This window comes from Neopsephotus bourkii, unplaced genomic scaffold (assembly GCF_033783945.1).
Source record: "Neopsephotus bourkii isolate Nb327-2 ecotype Australia unplaced genomic scaffold, CSIRO-AGI_Nbou_v1 NB_85, whole genome shotgun sequence".
In the NCBI taxonomy this organism is placed as follows: domain Eukaryota; kingdom Metazoa; phylum Chordata; class Aves; order Psittaciformes; family Psittacidae; genus Neopsephotus; species Neopsephotus bourkii.
The window spans coordinates 52233-72525 of NW_026900602.1; the positions used below are offsets into that span (position 1 = coordinate 52233).

A 20293-nucleotide genomic window follows, 5' to 3' on the forward strand; every position below is an offset into this window, starting at 1 on the left:
GGCCCAGCATCTCCCAGTGAGCCAGCATGGAGCAGTCCTGGAGCTGCTGGAGGGAAGAGGAGACCCTCACCCTGGCCTCAGGCCTGCTCTGCAGGTCAGGGCTGCCTCACATAAGGCTTAAAGAGGGAGGAAGCAAAGAGCTGCGGCTGGAATTGCCTCTGGGAGCAGGGAGGGGGTAGGAAAGAGATGGGATTTGGGTGGTCAAAGACCCCAGAGCCGGTCCAGCCCCGGGGCTCCAGTGTGGGACTGGGAAAACCCGAGGCTCGATGCTCATCCAAGGCTGATGGTCCCCAGGCTGGTTTGGGATTCCTGCTTCCAGGAGAGGAGGAAGGGCAGGAGCATCCCGGGGTGAGGTCTGCTCTGTGGTCCCCAAAGCTCCTTCACTGCCGCTGATGGATCTGCAGTGGTCCAGGGCCTCATTCCGCCTCCAGCATTGCCTCCAATGATCCTGGATCCCTGTGGATGCGCTGCCGGGCTCCTCCTCCATCGACAGAGCAATTCCAGAGGGATGAACTCAAAGCTTTACTTGCAGCCCTTCAGAGCCATCAGGGATCACCCCCTGAGCATCCTGCATGGGATCCTCTGGGCATCCCACGGACCTTGTGATGGCGCCCTAAAAACCACGCTCCAGGCCCAAGCAACCTGGATGATGCTCAGAATCCCCCCCTCTCTGCGAGCTGCTTTAACCACATCCCTGGAGCCCCAGTTTAGGGTGGGGAATGGTTTAAATGAGCTTCCCATCAAAAGCAAGAGGCAAAAGTGGGTCCTGGCAACACCTCTGGGGTTTGGGGGTATCAAAGGGGTCGAATATGGAGATGTGGGATTATCTCAGCAGCCCCGGAGAAGGAGAGGGTGGGAACTGCATGAGAGCAGGAAGAAACAGACCCACACAGGGAGAGCCCCCCTGGGCTAAGCAGCAGCAGCAGCCAGACCCCATCCTGGTGCATTAAGGACCAGATCACGGAACACAGGATAAAGGCAGGAACAAAACCATCAAGGAATAACCGGAGGAGCCCATTTTATTCCATCGCAGCACTGAGCATCTCCCAGGAAGCCGACACTGGGGAGCAAAGGCAGGAGCCAGGCTGCAATCCCCTGGAAACCCACCCAAAAAGGGGGCTTCTCCTCACAGAGCCCCCCCAGCCCGGCTCCATCCCGTGATGCAGCGGGAACAGCGCTGCCGGGATGACACGGCAGCATCGCTGCAGAGCCCCACAGCAGGAAACCCCTCCAGTGCTTCCCAGTGAGCAGCAAAGCAGCTCCCAGCACCAGCACAGGGGGATCCAGGCCCTCATCCCCAGGGAAAGCAAACGGGAGCCTGCAGAGAAGCCGAATCCAAACCCTCAATGCGCTGCCCCCAAAGAGCACGGAAAGCAGCTCCCCTCCTCCGGGATGGCCCCGTGATGGGGTTGGGGTCGGGGGCAGCTCCTCGTGGGAAGGGTCCAGGCACAGGGAAGCACATAAAGGAAAATGAAGCCCAGGGATGCTATCGCTGCAGAATCAAGGCAGGAGCTGGGGGAAATGGCACAGGCAGTTCCCAGGCTGTGTGCGACAAATCCAGGCGATCCCAGGCCGGGAATGAGGGCACAAGCTCCTATTGATGAGCCCAGGAACGGGGCTGATTCTTGCCCCCCGTGGTGGGGAGGGAAGGGAGGCTTCAGCGCTGGGGCCTGGCGGGGCTATGGGAAGGGCTGATCCCAAACCAGCCACTGGGTCCCTTTGCCCGTCACCGGGATCGAGTCATAGGGGAGGCTCCACAGAACACCTTGATCCTGGAATCCCAGCCTGGGTTGGGTTGGGAGGGGCCTGAAAGCTCCTCCAGCTCCAATCCAGCCCCAGGGACCCCTTCCACTGGAGCAGGGTGCTCCAAGCCCCTGTGTCCAACCTGGCCTTGAGCACTGCCAGGGATGGGGCAGCCCCAGCTTCTCTGGGCACCCTGTGCCAGCGCCTCAGCACCCTCACAGGGAAGAGCTTCTGCCTCAGAGCTCAGCTCAGTCTCCCCTCGGGCAGGTTCAAGCCATTCCCCTTGCCCTGTCCCTGCATCCCTTGTCCCAAGCCCCTCTCCAGGTTCCCTGCAGCCCCTTTAGGCACTGGAGCTGCTCTGAGGTCTCCCCTGCTCCCAGCACCTGAGGGCAAGGCAGGAGGGCACAGAGGGGGCTGTTGGATGGAGCAGCTCTCCCGATGCTGAGCGTGGTCAGCACCAGACCCCGGCTCCTACCGAGATGACCCCGAGGAGCATCAGGGCCGTGGTGCAGCGCGGGCTGGGCTGCAGAGCCTCCATCACGGCTGCTGGAGGTCCCACCATGGCCCAACAGCACCACCCCAGCACCCCCCTTCCCCTCCCAGCGCCTGCAACGGGGGCAGCCAACGACCCCTCCCCGCCTTTGGGGACATCAGAGCAGGACCCCCACAATGGCGGCTCCTCCAGCACATCACCACCATCATCATCATCATCATCATCAGCAGCAGCAGCTCCTTCCCACCACCCTGGTGGGCCCTACCGCTACGCGGCTCCTTAGGGACCCATGTAACCCTCCAACTCCCCTATACCCTGCAGTGTGCCCCCCACATGTAAAGACCCCCCCCACCTTCTCCAGTCCCCAGCTAGAGGACAAAGCAGCTTAAGGGGCACCCCATGTCCTCCATCGGTGCCCCACATCCCTTACAGGCCCCCACAACACAGAGGAGGGGAGAGCCCCTCCTGAAAGGGTCCCCTACGTCCTCTATAGGCACCACCCCAACAGCCCCCCCCAGCTGTCAGCCCCCCCCATACATTCTCCGTTTGGAAGCTGGGCCCACGTGCCCTGCAGGCCCCTGCATTCTCTATAGCCCCCAGCCAGAAAAGGCCCCCCCATCCCCTATAGGCCCCTCTAGAACCCCTCCAGCTCTGGGGCCTTCCACCATCCCCTACAGCCCCTCAAGATGCAAAGCTTCCCACATCCCCTTTAGGCCCCTCATCCCCCATAGCCCCTATCCCCTACAGACACCCCCTCATCCGCCATAGCCCCTCATCCCCTATAGACACCCCCTCAGCCCCTATAGGCCCTCCTCAGTCCTCGCAGCTCCCCCGGCTCCGAGGCCCCCCCTCCCCTGCATTCCCCGGTGCACGCGGAGGGAGCGGCCGCCACGTGCCCCGCCCCCCGCCGGTACCGGACCCTCGCCCCCCCCCCCCCCCCCCCCCCTCACCGGGTCCCGGGGCGGGGCCGGGCGGGGCGGGGGCGGCTCCCGGGGGCGCGCGCAGGGGCCGGGCCGGGCCCGCCCCGCCGCCGACCGCCGACAACAATGGGGCCGCGGGCGCAGCGCCGCCCCTTATATACCCCGCGTCACGTGGAGGCGCACGCCCCGCCCACCACGCTCCCCGCCACCGCCCGCGCCGAGGGGCACGATGGGAAAGCGAGTCCTGCGGCCGCGGGGCACGACGGGAATTGTAGTGCGGAAGTGGCGGAAACCACGCCCGGGGCGCTGGGAGGCTGCGGCCCAGGACCCAGGACCCAGGGCCCGAGAGCCGCGGCCCAAGCCACCCGGGCCACCCGGTTCAACGGGAACGGGCCAAAGGAGGCCCCGGCACCGGCAGCCCCGCCTCCGTCCTCCCTGGCCCCTACAGCAGCGGCCCCGGCCCTCCCGCTCCCATCGCTTCATCGGTCGGGGGGAACCAGCCCAGTGCACTCGGCACCATCAGCACCGGGCTCACAGGGCCCACGGCTCCAGCGGGGTTCCTGCAGCCCAAGAGGGAAAACCAGGCTGGGAGCAGCGGGGGTGCAGCCTGGAGAAGAGGCCTCAGAGCCGGTGCCGGTGGCTGAAGGGGGCTCCAAGGATGCTGGGGCGGGACCTGCATGAGGGGCTGGAGCGATGGGACAAGGGGTGATGGGTTCAGACTGGAACAGGGGGAGTTCAGGTTGGGGGTAAGGCAGAGGCTCTTCCCAGTGAGGGTGCTGGGGCACTGGGATGGGTTCAGTGGAGGTTTGGATTCCCCATCCCATCAAGGCCAGGTTGGCCACAGGGGCTTGGAGCACCCTGCTCCAGTGGAAAGGGGTTGGGACTGGGTGAGCTTTAAGGTCCTTCATCCCATGATTCTATCTTCCCAAGTGACCTGAACGTGCACAGGGAGAAGCAGGTGGAATTGGTTCATGTCTCTGATGTCTTCTCCTGGCACCATCCTAGGGCTCCCCAGCTCAGGGCCAGTGTTTAGGAAGCAAATGAGCCCAAAGCCCAGCACAGAGACCAAGTGGCCACCTCCTCCTACCTGCAATCACCAGGCAGTGAGGGGCCAGGCCCTGGGCAAACCAGCCCAGACGGCTGCTGCCAACCCCCCACCATTCCCAGGCCTCACCCCTGCATCCTCCAGGTCCTGGCCAAGCCCGGCAGCAGGGCCATGGCCAACGTGAGAGTCACATCCAGCAGTGGCTTCACGCACCCCCAGGCCCTGCCTTGTGCTGGAGCTCCCCAGAGCATCAGTTGAGCTTTGCCCTGCATTTCTGCTCCTGTGTTTTGGCTCCAGACACCCCCAGGTCGTGCTGCGGGTTCATGGCAGGCAGCCCCGTACCATGGGCAGTCTCTACCAGATGGTTTTGCACAGGATCTATAACGTGAGGCCAGATTCTTCACCCCAGAGATGTCCCTGCTGGCCTGGAACCCTGCATTCCATAACCCTGGGATGCTGCTGCCTCCATCCCCTCAGCGTGCTCAGGGCTCCCCCAGTGCTGAGACAGGGGGATGCAGGGGCAGAGCACTCCCTATAAGCTGCAGCCAAGAACCCCAGAGCACGCTCGTTCGCTAGTTCTTTATCCACCTCTGCTGCACTCCACGGTTTGCTCCAGCTTTGTACACCCCAATCCATATGGAAGAGTTCCTGACCTCCCCCTTCATGGGAAGAGGGACGGCCCCCATGGAGCCAGTGCCACTTTCAGGTGGGTGGAGAGGAGAAACCCCAAGTGCCCACCTCTGTCTAACAGAATGGAGCATTAAATGAAAGCTTAATCAAACCTTTGAAGACCCCCCCAGCCGCACAGCACGCAGTGTAGGAGACCTGCCCAGCTCAGCACCGGCCCCAGGGCCACTTGTGTTCATGTTCTCTCCAGTCTGCCAGCGCCACCGGTGCCCCACAGCAGAGCTGAGCACGTCTGCCACAGCCAAAGCCTTCAGCAGGTCTTGGGTCCCATGGCAAAGCTCTGCCCAGGAGTGCTCCCATCCTCACTGCACGTCAGCACCAGCCAGCAGAGGCAGGAGGTTGAGGTCCTGTGCAAGCAAGAGCCGAGGAGCCGGCACTCGGGGGCTTTGCAGGGGATGCTCTGAGTCCCCAGATCTCTGCTCGTGTCCTTGTGCTGGAAGGGAAGGGTCTCCAGTGGTGATGGGAGGATGGCGAGTGCTCCTCCTGCCGGGCCCTCCTACTTCAGGATGATGTGGTAGCTGTCATTGGTCTCAGCTGCAAGGGAAGCAAAGGGCATGAGCCACCCCCTGGCCATGAACCCATTGGGCTGAGCGGATCGCACACGAGAGCTCCCCCAGGAGGGGCAGGAGGGAAACGGGAGCAGGAAGCCGGGCACTTACCTTTCATGGTGTCCAGAACGAAACAGGACTCGTCTTGGAAGTTCTGGATCATCTGCAAGAAGCAGTAAGAGCCAGCTTAGCCCAAGGCTGTGTCTGAACACAGCACGGGTGCCTCAGCCAGGTGAGGGCTTCGTGTTCAGCCACGGGCATAGAGTACAGGGCTGGAAGCTGCTCAGTGCTTCACCCCTAAATAACTGCTCCCTTCTGCAGCTCTCCAGCACTGAAGGTCTGAACAGGGAAGCAAGGAGAGAAACCCTCGGGTCTCAAAGCCAAGTCCTCCCCGAGCCGTTCCCCTCCCTGGTTTTAGAGCTGGGGTGAGCTCAGGGAGAGCTGCTCACTGATGAACCCCATGGGTTTAAGGGAGGTGCCCCCAACAGCACAGCAGCATCCCCAGGCACCAGCATCTTTGGCTCTCCTGGCTTCAACAATGAGCCCAGAGCAGGGCCCTTCCTGCAGTCCTGCCCCTGGGATGCCTTCCCCAGGCTCCTCTGCAACCTCCACCAAGGAGCTCAGAGCACACTCAGCCACACACGAGCTGCAGCAACCCAGTGCAGGAGGTTGGAAAGGAGAGCACCCGGAGGCTGTTACCTCGTCACTGATGAGCACGTGGATCCCCGTCGGGCCCTGCTTGTAGATCTGGCTGATCTGCTGGGAGGAGATGCTGAAGAGCTGGGCCAGCTTCTCCGTCAGCTCCACGGCCGTCAGCTCCTCCAGGTAGATGGCGTGGTACACTGCGAGCGGGAGAGCCCCTCTAGCAGATGCCAGGCGGGGCTTTGGTACCCACACCTCTGCCTGACTCACACAGCAGCATCTCCCCCAACCCCTGGTGCCTGCTCCTGCTGCCATCAGGATGCCCTGAGCTACAGCAGCAGCAGCTCTGCCTGGCACCGGTGCCCTGCAGGGCTCTTTACTGATGCAGTCTTTGCCCTAAAGGCTTCTGTTTCGACTGGCATCAACCAAGCAGTTTTGTGCCGTTCCTGGGGGTGCTCCAGTCCTGCCCCAGCTTCCCCCCCTGTTCCCCCACTCCCACCAGGCAGGTCCTGGGGAATGGGAGAGGATCCATCTCGGAGCAGGGCAAGGAAAGGAGGAGCTGGTTTGCTTCTGCACTCACTCCAGTCACCGAGGTGATAACCCAGTGCCTGCTGCTCCACCAATGTAGGTCACAGCAGCATCTGTCAGCTCAGCAGGCAGGGTCTGCAGCTCCCAGCTGGTGACACAGCTCAGCTGGGCAGGACCAGGGCAATTAATAAGGGCTCATCCTTATCTTCTGGCACCCTTATCCCTCGGTTTGTGACAGCCCCTGCACTGGGCTGCAGGCAAAGAGAACGGCAGCAGCCACCACGAGATGAAGACAGGAGCCTCAGACCCTCCTGGAGCTGCTGTGCAGGCTCTGTGAGCTCCAGCAACACAAAGAGGGGCCTTTGGGCAGCCCAAACCCCACGGGCAGTGGCATGGGGATGAGAGCAGAGGCAACTGATGCTGAGCACCTGTGAGCAGCAGGAGCAGGGCTGGAAGCAGCCCCAGGGGGTTTGTTTGCTGTTATGCCCCCCTGCAGCAGCCCAAGCAGCCGTGCCCCCGCCAGGCTCTGAAGCCCTTACCAAAGAACGTGCTGGTCACTGTGTCCCCGTCCTCGTGCTTCTGCTGGAGGTCCCTGAGCTGCTGGGACTCCTGGCACACGTAGATGGTCAGTCTGGGCCGCACCATCCTGTGGGCAGAGCAGGGACTGAACCCCCCCACCTCTGCTCTGACACCTGGAGCTCCTGACCCCCTGCCAGCACTCCCCATGCTCAGTATCCTCAGAGGGAAAGGAGGAGATCAATGAACTCATCTCAAAGCAAACCTGTCGTGGTCACCCCCACCCTGGTGATGCTGCAAAGAGTTCTGCACCCCCAGAGCACGAGCAGCAGGGCAGGGAGGGGAGACACCCCCAACCCCCTGCAGGCCTGATCCAGCTCTGGGACAGCAGCACAAGAGGGATGTGGAGCTGCTGGAGAGAGACCAGGAGGCCATGGGGATGCTGTGAGGGCTGGAGCAGCTCTGCTCTGGAGCCAGGCTGAGAGAGCTGGGCTGGGGCAGCCTGGAGAAGAGAAGGCTCCTGAAGGGGAGACCTGAGAGCAGCTCCAGTGCCTAAAGGGGCTGCAGGGAACCTGGAGAGGGGCTGGGACAGGGGATGCAGGGACAGGGCAAGGGGAATGGCTTGAACCTGCCCGAGGGGAGACTGAGCTGAGCTCTTAGGCAGAAGCTCTTCCCTGTGAGGGTGCTGAGGCGCTGGCACAGGGTGCCCAGAGAAGCTGGGGCTGCCCCATCCCTGGCAGTGCTCAAGGCCAGGTTGGACACAGGGCTTGGAGCACCCTGCAACAGTGGAAGGGGTCCCTGGGGCTGGATTGGAGCTGGAGGAGCTTTCAGGTCCCTTAACCCAAACCAGGCTGGGATTCTGTAATGGGAAAGCTGTCCCAGGGGCATGGTGCAAGCTGGTACCAAGCAGCTGAACTGGATTGGTCACCCCTGAGGCCTGAGCAGCCACAGCTCAGATCGAGCTCTGCTCCTTCTCCTTCAGTCTCACTTCGCAGTGCAGCACCTCCTGTCCTTTGTGCCCTTCTCCCCAGCAGTGTCCCCACAGCTCCCATGTCTGCTGTCAGAGGCAGATCCCTGACCCCCTGAAACATGTATCATATATACCCCTGACCCCATATCAGAGACCCACACCGATGCCTCCCTGACCTTCCCTCCTGGATGAACCCAACCCTGTGCCTCCCCACCCGGCTGCAGCGGCCCCTTCCCAATGCTCCAGCTCAGACAGGTCAGTTCCAACGCAGCCCCTGCTCCTCCAGGGAGAGGTGCAAGGGAACAGTCCCTTTTGGGCAGGGGATTCCACGTACCGGCCCTTCAGCGCGTTGAAGAGCCTGATGCCATCCGCGGGGCCGCAGATCTGGATCACGTCCTCCCTGGTGAGCTTCAGCAGGTCTGCACCTACAGCGTGAGGGGAGAAACCAGGAGTCAGCCCAGGGGGCTGGGATGGGGGCTCTGGGGTCCCCCTCCTCCTGCTCACGGAGCTCAGCCCATTCCCAAACTGCCTTTTGGGAACAACCTCCCCCTGCTTCCCCCTAAGGGTTCTCTTCCAGGCTGGTGCAACCCCGCTTCCCATGGGATCATCCCCAGCCCGGGTGACCCTGGATCATCGGGGTGGGGAGAGGCAAATAAATGAGAAGCATTTCTTTAGCCACAGTGCTCCCCTCAGGCCTGGGTTTGCTTTGACATCAGAGGGTGCTCTCGGAGCAGAAACCACCCCAGTCCCCACTGTTGGGCAGCAGGGAGCGAGGTGAGAGAGGAAGAACATGGCCTTCAGGGAGCCCCGTTTATTGGGTTGCAATAAAGAAGGAGGGGTTCAAGAAGGGTTTACAGTTCTGGTGTCCTCAACGTAAAAAGGACATGGATCTGTTGGAACAAGTCCAGAGGAGGCCACGAGGATGCTCAGGGGCTGGAGCAGCTCCTGTATGGAGACAGGCTGAGAAAGTTGGGGCTGTTCAGCCTGGAGAAGAGAAGGCTGCGGGGAGACCTCATAGCATCCTTCCAGTATCTGAAGGGGGGATATAGGGATGCTGGGGAGGGACTCTTCATTAGGGACTGTAGTGATAGGACAAGGGGTAATGGGTTAAAACTGAAACAGGGGAAGTTTAGATTGGATCTAAGGAGGGAATTCTTTCCTGTAAGGGCGGTGAGGCACTGGAATGGGTGCCCAGGGAGGTTGTGAATGCTCCATCCCTGGCAGTGTTCAAGGCCAGGTTGGACGAGGCCTTGGGTGGGATGGTTTAGAGCAAGGTGTCCCTGCCCATGGCAGGGGGTTGGAACTCGATGATCTTGAGGTCCTTTCCACCCCGAACCATTCTATGATTCTATGATTCTATGATTCTAAGACCGTTTCCATTTGCATGGGGGTGGCCCCAGGAGCAGGAGGAGGCCGGGCCGTGGCTCAGAGAAGGGGCAGGCACGGGGGGGATGTGGGATCCTACCGGAGAAGTTCCGGAAGAGCCGTGAGAAGGTGGAGAACCGGTTCCGGTGCAGCCACTGCTGGGCCTCCTGTGGCGTGCTGGTGGGCAGAAGGTTCTGCAGGGAGGGACAGGATGGGCACGGCCTCAGGGGGGTGTGGGAGCGTTCCCACAGGGGGAAGCACCCCAAGAGCCTAAACTCGAGAGCCTGCTGAGCCCTCGCAGCACACAGAGGCTGCAGCCGGCACAGGCTTGGGTCTAAAAGGGCTTCAGAGGGACAGAGAGAAGGGAGGGAGCAAAGGGGAAAGCACAGTGAGGAGCGAGGCAGGAAGCAGGAAAAGGGGCTTTGGAGTGAGTCCAGAGGAGGCCATGGGGATGCTGCGAGGGCTGGAGCAGCTCTGCTCTGGAGCCAGGCTGAGAGAGCTGGGCTGGGGCAGCCTGGAGAAGAGAAGGGGAGACCTGAGAGCAGCTCCAGTGCCTAAAGGGGCTGCAGGGAACCTGGAGAGGGGCTGGGACAGGGGATGCAGGGACAGGGCAAGGGGAATGGCTTGAACCTGCCCGAGGGGAGCCTGAGCTGAGCTCTTAGGCAGAAGCTCTTCCCTGTGAGGGTGCTGAGGTGCTGGCACAGGGTGCCCAGAGAAGCTGTGGCTGCCCCATCCCTGGCAGGGCTCAAGGCCAGGTTGGACACAGGGGCTTGGAGCACCCTGCAACAGTGGAAGGGGTCCCTGGAGCTGGAGGAGCTTTCAGGTCCATCCCAACCCAACCCGTTCCATGATTCTGTAATCACAGCTCACAGCGAGCTCCAGGACACTGCCCCCAGCGCTGCACTGGGCACTTCTCACTCCATCACCTCTTTGTCTAATGAGGAGTCAGAGAAAGGGTTTCAGCTCCCCAGGGATGTTCAACCAGAGCAGACTCATCCCCAGCAAACTGCGGCCACCCCCACCCCCTTCTGCACCCCAAACCCCACGTTCTGACCTGCACAGCACCCTTACAGGCATAAGCTGAGGTGAGACTTACATCTGCGATGGGAGGAGGGGGCTCGGGCTGGTGGTTCGGAGAGCCATTGCTGCGTTGGGAAGAGGCAGACAGAGCAGAACAAGAGGTTAGAGCTGCTCCCCCCCTTCTTGTGCAGGATCCTGGCCAGCAGCAACCCCCACCCTCCACATCCCATAACCAGGAGCACTGGGACACAGGGACGGCAGCTCCGTGGGGCGGCAGCACTGCTGTGGTGCAGTGGGGTGTTAAGAGCATGAACACAGGAGGGAAAGGCAGAGTGAGGTGGGCTGGAAGCTGAGCTTGGGAGCAGATGCTCCTTGTGCCAGAGCTGAGCTTGGCTGCAGCCACAAGCAACAGCTTCAAGGGCTTTGACTGGATTTGTCCCTCATTGGCACGGGCTGCTTCAACCCCCTGCAGCCTCCCTTTCACCAGGGTCAGCCCAGACACATCCATCTTGACAAGGGATGCAGGGACAGGGCAAGGGAACGGCTTGAACCTGCCCGAGGGGAGACTGAGCTGAGCTCTGGGGCAGAAGCTCTTCCCTGTGAGGGTGCTGAGGCGCTGGCACAGGGTGCCCAGAGAAGCTGGGGTTGCCCCATCCCTGGCAGTGCTCAAGGACACAGGGGCTTGGAGCACCCTGCTCCAGTGGAAGGGGTCCCTGGACCTGGAGGAGCTTTCAGGTCCCTTCCAACCCAACCCATTGCATGATTCCATGACCTCTCACACAAGCCAAGCTCTTCTCCCAACTCACCCTTCGCCAATGGAAAAGCTGCTGTGGGAACTGTTGAAGCCAGGGGATGGGGAGTTATTGACGTAGGTGATCTCTGGCCAGGGGGAGCACTAGAAAGGAGAACCCAGAATCATCACAGGATTGCTCTGAACAAGCTCCCACATCTGCTCTGCTCAGCACAGGTGAGCAGCTACCTCCTCACTGACTATGAAGCACAATTAAACACTAAAGCAGGGGACCAAAAGCAGCCAGGCCAAGCGACTGCACATTGGTTTAGTGATTCTTAACCTCAAAAGGCCCAAAGTCACACAAGTCAAGCAGAGAGAGCTGGGGTCTAACCAGTGCTCTGGCTCTGGCTGCACACCCAGTGCCCACCAGCCTGGGTTCCTCCAAGCAGCAAATCCATGGTGGATTGAGCATGAATCAGGCCCTGAGAAGCATTCCCAGATCACCCTGGGGCAGGATGAGGGCTCCTTCCCCCAGTAACCACCTCTTATGAGCTGATCTATTGAGTGGGGACATCCCATCCCACTGCCAGGCACAAGAGCCCTTTCCCAGGTCTAGTAAGAACTGATCCTGCTTTTGTCCTGCAGCTATTCCCACCCTGGCCAGAGGCTGGGAAGCAGAAGAGCCAATTCCCTGCCACGTGCAGGCAAAAGGAGCCAGGTTTGGTGACAAGAGCCCTGCGAGTGCTGGCTGGGGGCCCTACCTCGGTGAGGATTGTGGTTTCATAGGAAGGCTGGTACTTCTCTTTCTCATGAGGTGTTCGCTTCTCCATCTTCTCCCTGTCCGTCTTCTGCTTCCGATCAGCTCCTTTGGGCTGGAAAGGAGAACTCCTGTGAGAACAGCAGCAGGGAAGGGCAGCAGCAGATGGGGGAAGAGATGGGCAGTAAAGGCAAGGACCACAAAGGGTGACACATCCTCATCCTCACTCACCTGGTGCTTTACAGAGGGAAAAGGACAAGGGGATGGGGTTTGCTGCACAGAGAATGAACCATTTGTGCAACAACCCCAAATCCCCTTCTGCCCACACCCCCTCCCAGTCTCCCAGTGTCCTGGTCTCTTTTCCTTTGGACATCAAACTGGAGACCTGAACAAGGTACCACAGTGCTCTGGGTGAGGAGGTGCTGCTGCTTCTGGTGGCCCAAGGACCAGTTTCTGCCATGAAAACCTAGTGGTTGCTCTTAGGTTTCCATGCTCAGGACTGCTGCTTCTGGTGGCTAGGAAGGATCTGGGCTCCAGACACCAACACGCATGGGGAAAGGGCCCCCAGCATCTCTTGGAGGTCACCAACAGAACCCAGCTGTGAGGGGCAGGAGCCCAACCCACACTGCCCCCTGCCAGAGACCATGCCCTGAAGCTGCCCCTTCATTGCTTTGGGTTTTCCTGCTTCAAGGTCACCAGAGCCAAAACCCCCAAGCACAGAGAGCAGGAATGCACCCCCCGATGCCTCCCAGCCCCACTCTCTGGGTGCTGCTCCTCATCCCTTCACTCCCAGCTCCATAGCCCCCTGCTCTGGCTGCCTGCACTGAGGGAGCAGCCAGAGGCCAAGCAAGCCCTGACAACCACCCCCTGCCTGCACAATGTCACCCCCAAACAGGCAACAAGGGCAGAGGAAGGAGGGAGATGCCAGGTCAGCAGCAGCACAGGTGCCTGCCCCACTGCGTGCCCTGACAGGGAGAAGAGGAGCCACAGGTGAGATGTTCAGGGACAAGGCAACCTGGCTACCAGGCAGCAGGAAGGACCCTCCTCAGTCATCCAGGCCACCGTGGATGCCCCTGCCATATCATGGCTTTGGCTGTGGGGACAGGATTTGGAACAGGGACCAGGCACTTGGGCTGCTGGAGAGGGCGGATGCAGGGGGACCATCAGATGCAGGGGGGCCCATCAGATGCAGGGGGACCATCGGATGCAGGGGGACCATCGGATGCAGGGGGGCCCATCAGATGCAGGGGGGCCATCGGATGCAGGGGGGCCATCGGACGCAGGGGGGACCATCGGACGCAGGGGGGACCATCGGACGCAGGGGGGACCATCGGATGCAGGGGGACCATCTGATGCAGGGGGCCCATCTGATGCAGGGGGGACCATCTGATGCAGGGGGACCATCTGATGCAGGGGGCCCATCGGATGCAGGGGGGCCATCTGATGCAGGGGGACCATCGGATGCAGGGGGACCATCGGATGCAGGGGGGGCATCGGATGCAGGGGGGGCATCGGATGCAGGGGGGCCCATCGGATGCAGGGGGACCATCGGATGCAGGGGGCCCATCGGATGCAGGGGGACCATCGGATGCAGGGGGACCATCGGATGCAGGGGGACCATCGGATGCAGGGGGACCATCGGATGCAGGGGGACCATCGGATGCAGGGGGACCATCGGATGCAGGGGGGGCATCGGATGCAGCTGGGCCCATCAGATGCAGGGGTGCCATCAGATGCAGGGGGACCATCAGACGCAGGGAAGAATAAAGGGAGGAGTTCAGACAGACACTAAAGCTCCCAGGATCTCCCAAGCTGGTAAGACTCAAGCCTAAATGTGGCAGGTTCCAACAGAGGCAACCGCAGCCACATCCTCTCTGTAGGCTGCTCTTGGCTCGCTGGTTTTGAAGCCTCAATGGCATTGAGAGAGGAGGAACCAGGGAGAGGGCAGCAAGGCAAGACCAGAAGGAACAAGAGGCCCTTCTTGCAGGCAGCCTTGGTCATGGGCCTGCACCCATGCTGTTCACTGGGGCTGCAGTGTGGCCTGGGACTGAGTCCCAGTTTGTTTCTCAGTGGGAAAAGGCCACCAATGGGCTGAGGTACCTTGAAGACCTTGATCTGGCAGCTGGCAGAGTGCAGATGCTCCGTGTACTCCCCATTCTCGTTCTCCTTGAATGTGTCGATCTGGACCCGAAAGGGCACCCCCTTCTCTCCTCCGTGCTTCCTCATGGTGAACTCGGTGCTAATACAGTGCACCTGGGGAAGGCAAAGCAGCCTGTGGTTAGGAACTGGGCCATGTCTGAAGAGCCACAAGCTTCCCCTTCCCTTGGGGGTGCCAGGACAGCCCAGGGTGGAACCCAGCGCTGGGATGGGGCTCACCAAGTACCCCCAGCAGGAAGGAGTTAAGGGGATGGCACAGCAGAGCTGGAGCCACATTCTCCACACGTTTTGCAACCCCTCACTGGTCCAAGTGAGTCCTGATCAGCAGCACAGAGCTGAGCTGCAGCAGCCTCCCCATGCTGCAGCCTGCTCGCATCCCAGGCTGCAGACAGGGGTTTGAGGCAGCTGCTGCTGATGGGAGACCCAAATCATGGGAGCAGCAGGACCTAAAGCACCACCAGAACGTGTAAAACTCCCTGTGCCTGTGCCTGGCTGATGCACAAACTGCTGCTCTCCTGCACTGCTGCAGGTTGGGGGTATTTTAGTTGACAGCCTTCTACCACTGCAGCATCTGGCTGCTGTTTCAGTGCTCCCAGTTCAAAACCCATCTTCTTCCCCCTTGGAAAACCTGTATTCTCCTATCAACAGGAGCTTCTCCACTTCTCTCTTACCTGGATAAACACAGAAGTCCTCTTGGAAGGATCCCATAGGAACTCCACAGTATTGAGCTGAGTTGGGTTTGCTCTGGGGTCAATGATGCCCACAGACATTGGGATATCTGCAGGGGCACAAACAGAGGACAAGCTGCCTTTGGTAGCAGAAAGAGGGGGGAGACCTTGCCAGGGAACATAGGGAAGAAGCAACCGCATCTCCCAAAGAGCAGAACCCCGAGAGCACCTTCCCCTTAACATCAAAGGGGCAGGAGCCCGGCTGGAGGTATCTGAGGCTCCTCCATCTCCTCCAGCCCCTGCCATGGGACTCACCGATGTCCAGGATCCTGTCCCCAGGCCGGTTCCAGCGCCAGCCCTCCAGCTGCTGGTGCTCCGTGTACTGCAGCCGCCGGTCGTGGAACACCACCCGGAATATGCTCTGCAAGGGGATGCAGTCAGGGCCTGGAGCTGCTCCCTCCTGCAGGGGAGGGTCCTGGCTCCACACATCCTCCTGCTCCCCACTCACCTTCACCAGCTTCCCATTGATCTCCGGCAGCTCCCCGATCTTCCTGTTGTCCAGCATCCGGATTTCATAGGACTGCCCTGGGGGGGGGAGACAAAGACCCCTCGAGGTTAGCTGGGGATGGACCTCTCCTCCTTCTGACACCGGTTCCTGCCACACCAGACACAGCACTGCATCTTCTTGCTGTGTTTCGGTGGGGGGGACACAAGCACTGGAGCCACAGCTGTAACACCCCTCTGCAGGAAGAGACAATCCTCGCCCTTCCTGCAGCAGAGCCTCCCAGGAATCACCTTTATTAACCCAAGATCAGGAACAGGGAAGAAACCTATTCCATAAGCTTCACCTGCCTTTGGTCAGCAACCCTGATCTTCCAGTTCTACCTGGGAGCAGTGGGTACGGCTGGAACCCCACACGGATACACCAGTTAACCCCTACACATGTGTATTTCCATCAGGTTAATCCCACAGAGCACTGACGCCACTGCTGTAGGCAGAGCACAGGCAGCAAGGGGAAGGATGTGGCACTTCCAAACAGGAGCACTGTGGGATTTACCACTCCATGGGGCTGATTACTCCATTATATTACAAGGGATGCAGGGCCAGGGCAAGGGGAATGGCTTGAACCTGCCAGGGGGGAGACTGAGCTGAGCTCTGAGGCAGAAGCTCTTCCCTGTGAGGGTGCTGAGGCGCTGGCACAGGGTGCCCAGAGAAGCTGGGGCTGCCCCATCCCTGGCAGTGCTCAAGGACACAGGGGCTTGGAGCACCCTGCTCCAGTGGAAGGGGTCCCTGGGGCTGGAGGAGCTTTAAGCTCCCTTCACCCCAAACACTGTGTGATTCTATGATTGCAGTCCCTACCCCAGCACCTCCCATCCCCAACAGCGATGTCCAAAGGCAGAGCTCCCTTTCCCATGCTGTTTCCACAGGCCCACGGGGCCCCCCTCACCTTGGTTCAGGTAGGTGAGGGTTTCATCATGCAGCTTCACGGCAGGCGACGTGGCTGCGCACAGCACGTACTGGAAAGGCAGGATCTTGTTCTCGTTCTCGGGAGGCAAACTCGACTCTTCCTGCTTGAAGATGGGCAGGGCAAGGACGTCGCTGCAAAGAGATTTGTGAGGCAGAGTCACCCCAGCTCTGGCTGTAAGGAGATGAGGTTGGGTTTGAGGTCCTCCTCTTAGGAAGAGCTTGGAGCTGGTTTCTCTCTGCACTCCCCATGCTCCCAGCAGAGCACCCAGGAGCTCCTTCCCCTATGGCAGGAGCTGGAGTCCTGCTCAGCTCAAGCTCACCCATTTGCCACCACTGCCTCCTCTGTGCTTACAAACCCCCCCCAGCCCCAGGGTGTCAGCTCAGGCAGAGCCCTTGGGGCACATGGGATCTCAGAGCACCAAACCCTCCTTCCCCAGCTGTAACCCACAGCACGATGCATGCACACATCTCAGGGGGGCAGATTCTGCAGGCTCTGACATGGGAAGAGCCCTGCCAGCACCCAGCACCAGATGGACCCCAGCTTCCCCCGAAGCCCCCAGGTGGTGGGTACCACACAGCCCTAACCCTCACCGAGGACTTGGGATGGGCACAGAGGTCAGAAGATGCTGCACAGCCCATGCATGGGATGGAGGAGAAACCAGAGCCCAGGGCCAGAGACACCTGCAGGCACCTCCTGGGTCACGCTCACAGACCCATATCCTGCCAGATGCTGCCCCAGCACCCTCCTGGCTCCCAGCTGTGCTATGGGAGCTGTGCTCAGGGCAGCCCGAGCTGGGGCTCATCCCCCCTGGGTGCTGCGTTGCCACTCTCGGTGCTGGCTGGAGCAGGGAGGTGCCCAAGCCCTGTGCTATGGACTCCTCCCAGGAGGATGCCCCTGGGTCCCTGCGGTGAGGCCAGGAGCTCTGCACATCCCTGTGCTCAGAGGCACTTCCCATACCTCAAAGGCAACAAGAGCTCGGTGAGCAACGCTCATTTGGTGCTGAGGCACTGGAATGGGTGCCCAGGGAGGCTGTGAATGCTCCATCCCTGGCAGTGTTCAAGGCCAGGTTGGACGAGGCCTTGGGTGCCCTGGTTTAGTGTGAGGTGTCCCTGCCCATGGCAGGGGTTGGAACTCGATGATCTTCAGGTCCTTTCCAACCCTCACTATTCCATGATTCTATGATTTAAACCCCTCAGCGACACTGTGGAGCCTATGGATGTGTATTTAACAGGAACTGCTTCCAAACCTTCTGAGCCACAACAACAGCTCCAGAGCACATAAACCAGCACATCCCAGCCCCATGTGAATCATGCTGAGGGGACAGAGCTCACTGAGCCCTGGGGAAGAGCCAGCTCCTGCTCCAGGCCGCGGGCCGGTGGAGTGCATGAAGGAGTTAAAGCAGCTCCTCTGTCCCCTTTGGTTGAACATTAAAAACCTTTCCTAAGGAAGAACTGGATTCATCTGGCCCAACACCAGCTCCCACCCCAACAGGGCCTTAACCCTCACGGGACTGAGCGCCCACCCTCCCTCCACCTCCACGGCTGCTTCCCAAAGCAGCAGGAGAGCCCTTCCCCACCCACATCCTCACTTGCCACACATGGAGCTGGGCTGAGGCCCTGAGCCCACAGTCAGGCATTGAGGCAGCCCAGAGGGTGAGCTTCCTGCAGCCCTGCCCCATGGAATGGGTTGGGGTGAAGGGACCTTAAAGCTCCTCCAGCTCCAACCCCTTCCACTGGAGCAGGGTGCTCCAAGCCCCTGTGTCCAGCCTGGCCTTGAGCCCTGCCAGGGATGGGGCAGCCACAGCTTGGGGGGCTGGTGAGGCACTGGCACAGCTTGCCCAGAGAAGCTGCGGATGCCCCATCCACAACCAGATCCTGCCTCCGAGACCCCACAGCCACAGCCCAGACCCCACCTTCCACTGCAAGCTGGGACCTCCGGTTGCTCAGGCACCCGTATGTGTGCACTGTAGGGCCCAGGTAACAGGGCCAGCTCCGAGTGCTGCAGGGAGCAACAGGACACAAAGCATAGAGACAGCGTGGTTATAAATGGCTTAGAGCAGACATCAGACAGGAGCTTCCCTGTGAGGGTGCTGAGGCGCTGGCACAGGGTGCCCAGAGAAGCTGGGGCTGCCCCATCCCTGGCAGTGCTCAAGGACACAGGGGCTTGGAGCACCCTGCAACAGTGGAAGGGGTCCCTGGGGCTGGATTGGAGCTGGAGGAGCTTTAGGGTCCCTCCAACCCAAAGCACTCTGGGGCTCCACAGAGCAACCAAGGGAAGCTCCTGCGAGGAGATTCCCTGCAGCACAAACCGCACTTGGTTCTCCTGCCTCCCTCCATTGCCCCCAGGCTCAGCAGCAGCGTTTGGGGGGCGCCAGGGGGGAGCTGGGAAGCTGCAAAGCCTTTGGGGACCAACACCCCACAAGCAGCCCCAGCGCATCCCCGCACACCGGCGTGGCCACAGCCGTGGGTGCTGCTTCAGACAGAGCCCAGCGCGCTCCTGCCTGTTCCCTTTGGAGCAGGGGAAGCTCCTGCAGCTCCGGGGCCGCGTTCCCCTCCAAAGCCCCCGATTCCTCTGCGCACCCGAACGTGCTCTGGGGCAGCGTCGTTTTATGTGGGAGCTCTGGGGTGGGAAAGAGGGGGGAAAGCAACGGCAAAAGAACCGAGGGGATGGAAGCACTCAGCCCGTGCCCGTTCCAAGCCACCCTGCTCTCCTCCAGACCCGATTCCATACAACGGCCCCATGAAGGCTCCAGGCTCAGCAGCAACCACACAGCACGATCCCCCCCCCCCGCTCCCGAGGTACCAACGCGCCTCTTCCATAGGGAGCCGGGGAAACCCCCCCGGGGGAAGCCCACGAACAGGCTCCAAGCGCCGAGGTGCCCACGGGACCCTCCCCTTCCCGCAGCATCGGAGCAAAGGGCAGCTATGAGGGGAGGGGAGGTCGCACCCGCTGCTTGGTCCCAGCGCAGGAGCAGCCTCCAAGGAGCCCTCAGGGTTCAGACGGCAGCGGCGCAAACACCGGGGCAGGGAAGGGGAAAAGGAGCCCTGAAGCTTCCCAAGTGCCCCCAGTGCAAAGCGGGACCCCTCCTCCCATGGGGGCGATGGACGCGCTCCCCCCCTACTGCGGGCTTTGCCCCAACGCCCCCCTTAAACCAACCCCAAAGGCTCCGACAGCTCCACCGCCAGGGCCGGCTCTGGGAGGCCGCTGGCTCTCCCTGTCCTGGCAGGAAGGAGGGGACGGAGCCTGGCTGAGAGGCGCTGCTCTCCCGCTCCCCTGGAAGCTGCTTGCCCCCCTTACCGGTCACCTCCAGTCCTGACTCCCCCCATTTCCAGTTGCAGCCGCTCCAGAACGCCCCAGTTTGTGTCAAGGCATCTTCCTGTGGCATCCTCCTCCTCCCGGGCAGCTCAGCCCCATCCCTGCCAGCGGCCTCCGTCCCCAGCTCCTGGGGGGCTCCCACCGCAAAGCGCTGCCCATAAATAACCCCAAAGCTCCACGCACAGCGGGGGCCTCAGGGGGCCCCGCACACCCCAAGGGGCTGCCCCGCGAGTCCCCAACACCGCGACCCCAGCCCCAAGCTCCCGCAGCCGCGTCCCGGTCCCGTCCGGTGCGAGGCCCGACGGGCGGCCCCGTCCCCCCCTCACCTCATGCTGTAGGCCCCGGCGCCCAGCTCCTGCCCGATGCCCGACAGGCTCGCGTCGAAGTCCTGCACCAGCCCGGACTCGATCACCTCGTCGGCCAGCGGCAGCTTCAGCGCCCAGGCCATGCTGCTCCCCGCTTCTCCCGGGGTCACCGAGCGCTTGGAGCGGCTCCTTCCGGCCTCTCTGACCCGGGACCCCCAAGCCCCGGCCCGCTGCCCCTTCACACCCCTCCGAGGGGCCGCGCCTGCCCCGAGCCCCTCCGGACGGCAGCCCCCGAGGGGGCCTCGCTGCCGGGGCAACCCCAGGCCCCTTTCCCCGCTCCCACGGGGAGCCCCCCACCAAGGCCCTGCCGCCGCCCCCCCCCGGTGCCCCGGGGCCGCTCCCCCCGCGCCCCC

The 20293-nt window shown here is 61.6% G+C and overlaps 1 protein-coding gene across 1 annotated transcript; it reads right to left on the minus strand.

Moving 5' to 3' along the window:
• Positions 1–5270: 5270 nt before the first annotated feature.
• TFCP2 (transcription factor CP2) lies at positions 5271–20160 on the minus strand. Its single transcript, XM_061354983.1, has 15 exons — positions 19902–20160; positions 16240–16391; positions 15301–15377; positions 15108–15213; positions 14796–14902; positions 14068–14220; positions 11972–12082; positions 11284–11372; positions 10554–10602; positions 9558–9651; positions 8427–8517; positions 7146–7252; positions 6136–6278; positions 5548–5599; positions 5271–5422 (listed from the first exon to the last, which is right to left on the minus strand). The coding sequence occupies exons 1-15, from the start codon at positions 20021–20023 to the stop codon at positions 5385–5387; spliced, it is 1491 nt and encodes a 496-aa protein (XP_061210967.1). The 5' UTR covers positions 20024–20160; the 3' UTR covers positions 5271–5384.
• Between the last annotated feature and the right edge of the window lie 133 nt (positions 20161–20293).

What these genes read in the sequence shown, in the direction of transcription:
- TFCP2 (XM_061354983.1), bottom strand. Translation starts at nt 20,023, where the DNA reads ATGGCCTGGGCGCTGAAGCTGCCGCTGGCCGACGAGGTGATCGAGTCC. An exon ending in GGACAGGATCCTGGACATCG is followed by an intron (nt 14,903 to 15,107) that starts GTGAGTCCCATG and finishes GTGCCCCTGCAG; the next exon opens with ATATCCCAATGTCTGTGGGC. An exon ending in GCTCTTCCGGAACTTCTCCG is followed by an intron (nt 8,518 to 9,557) that starts GTAGGATCCCAC and finishes CTCACGCTGTAG; the next exon opens with GTGCAGACCTGCTGAAGCTC.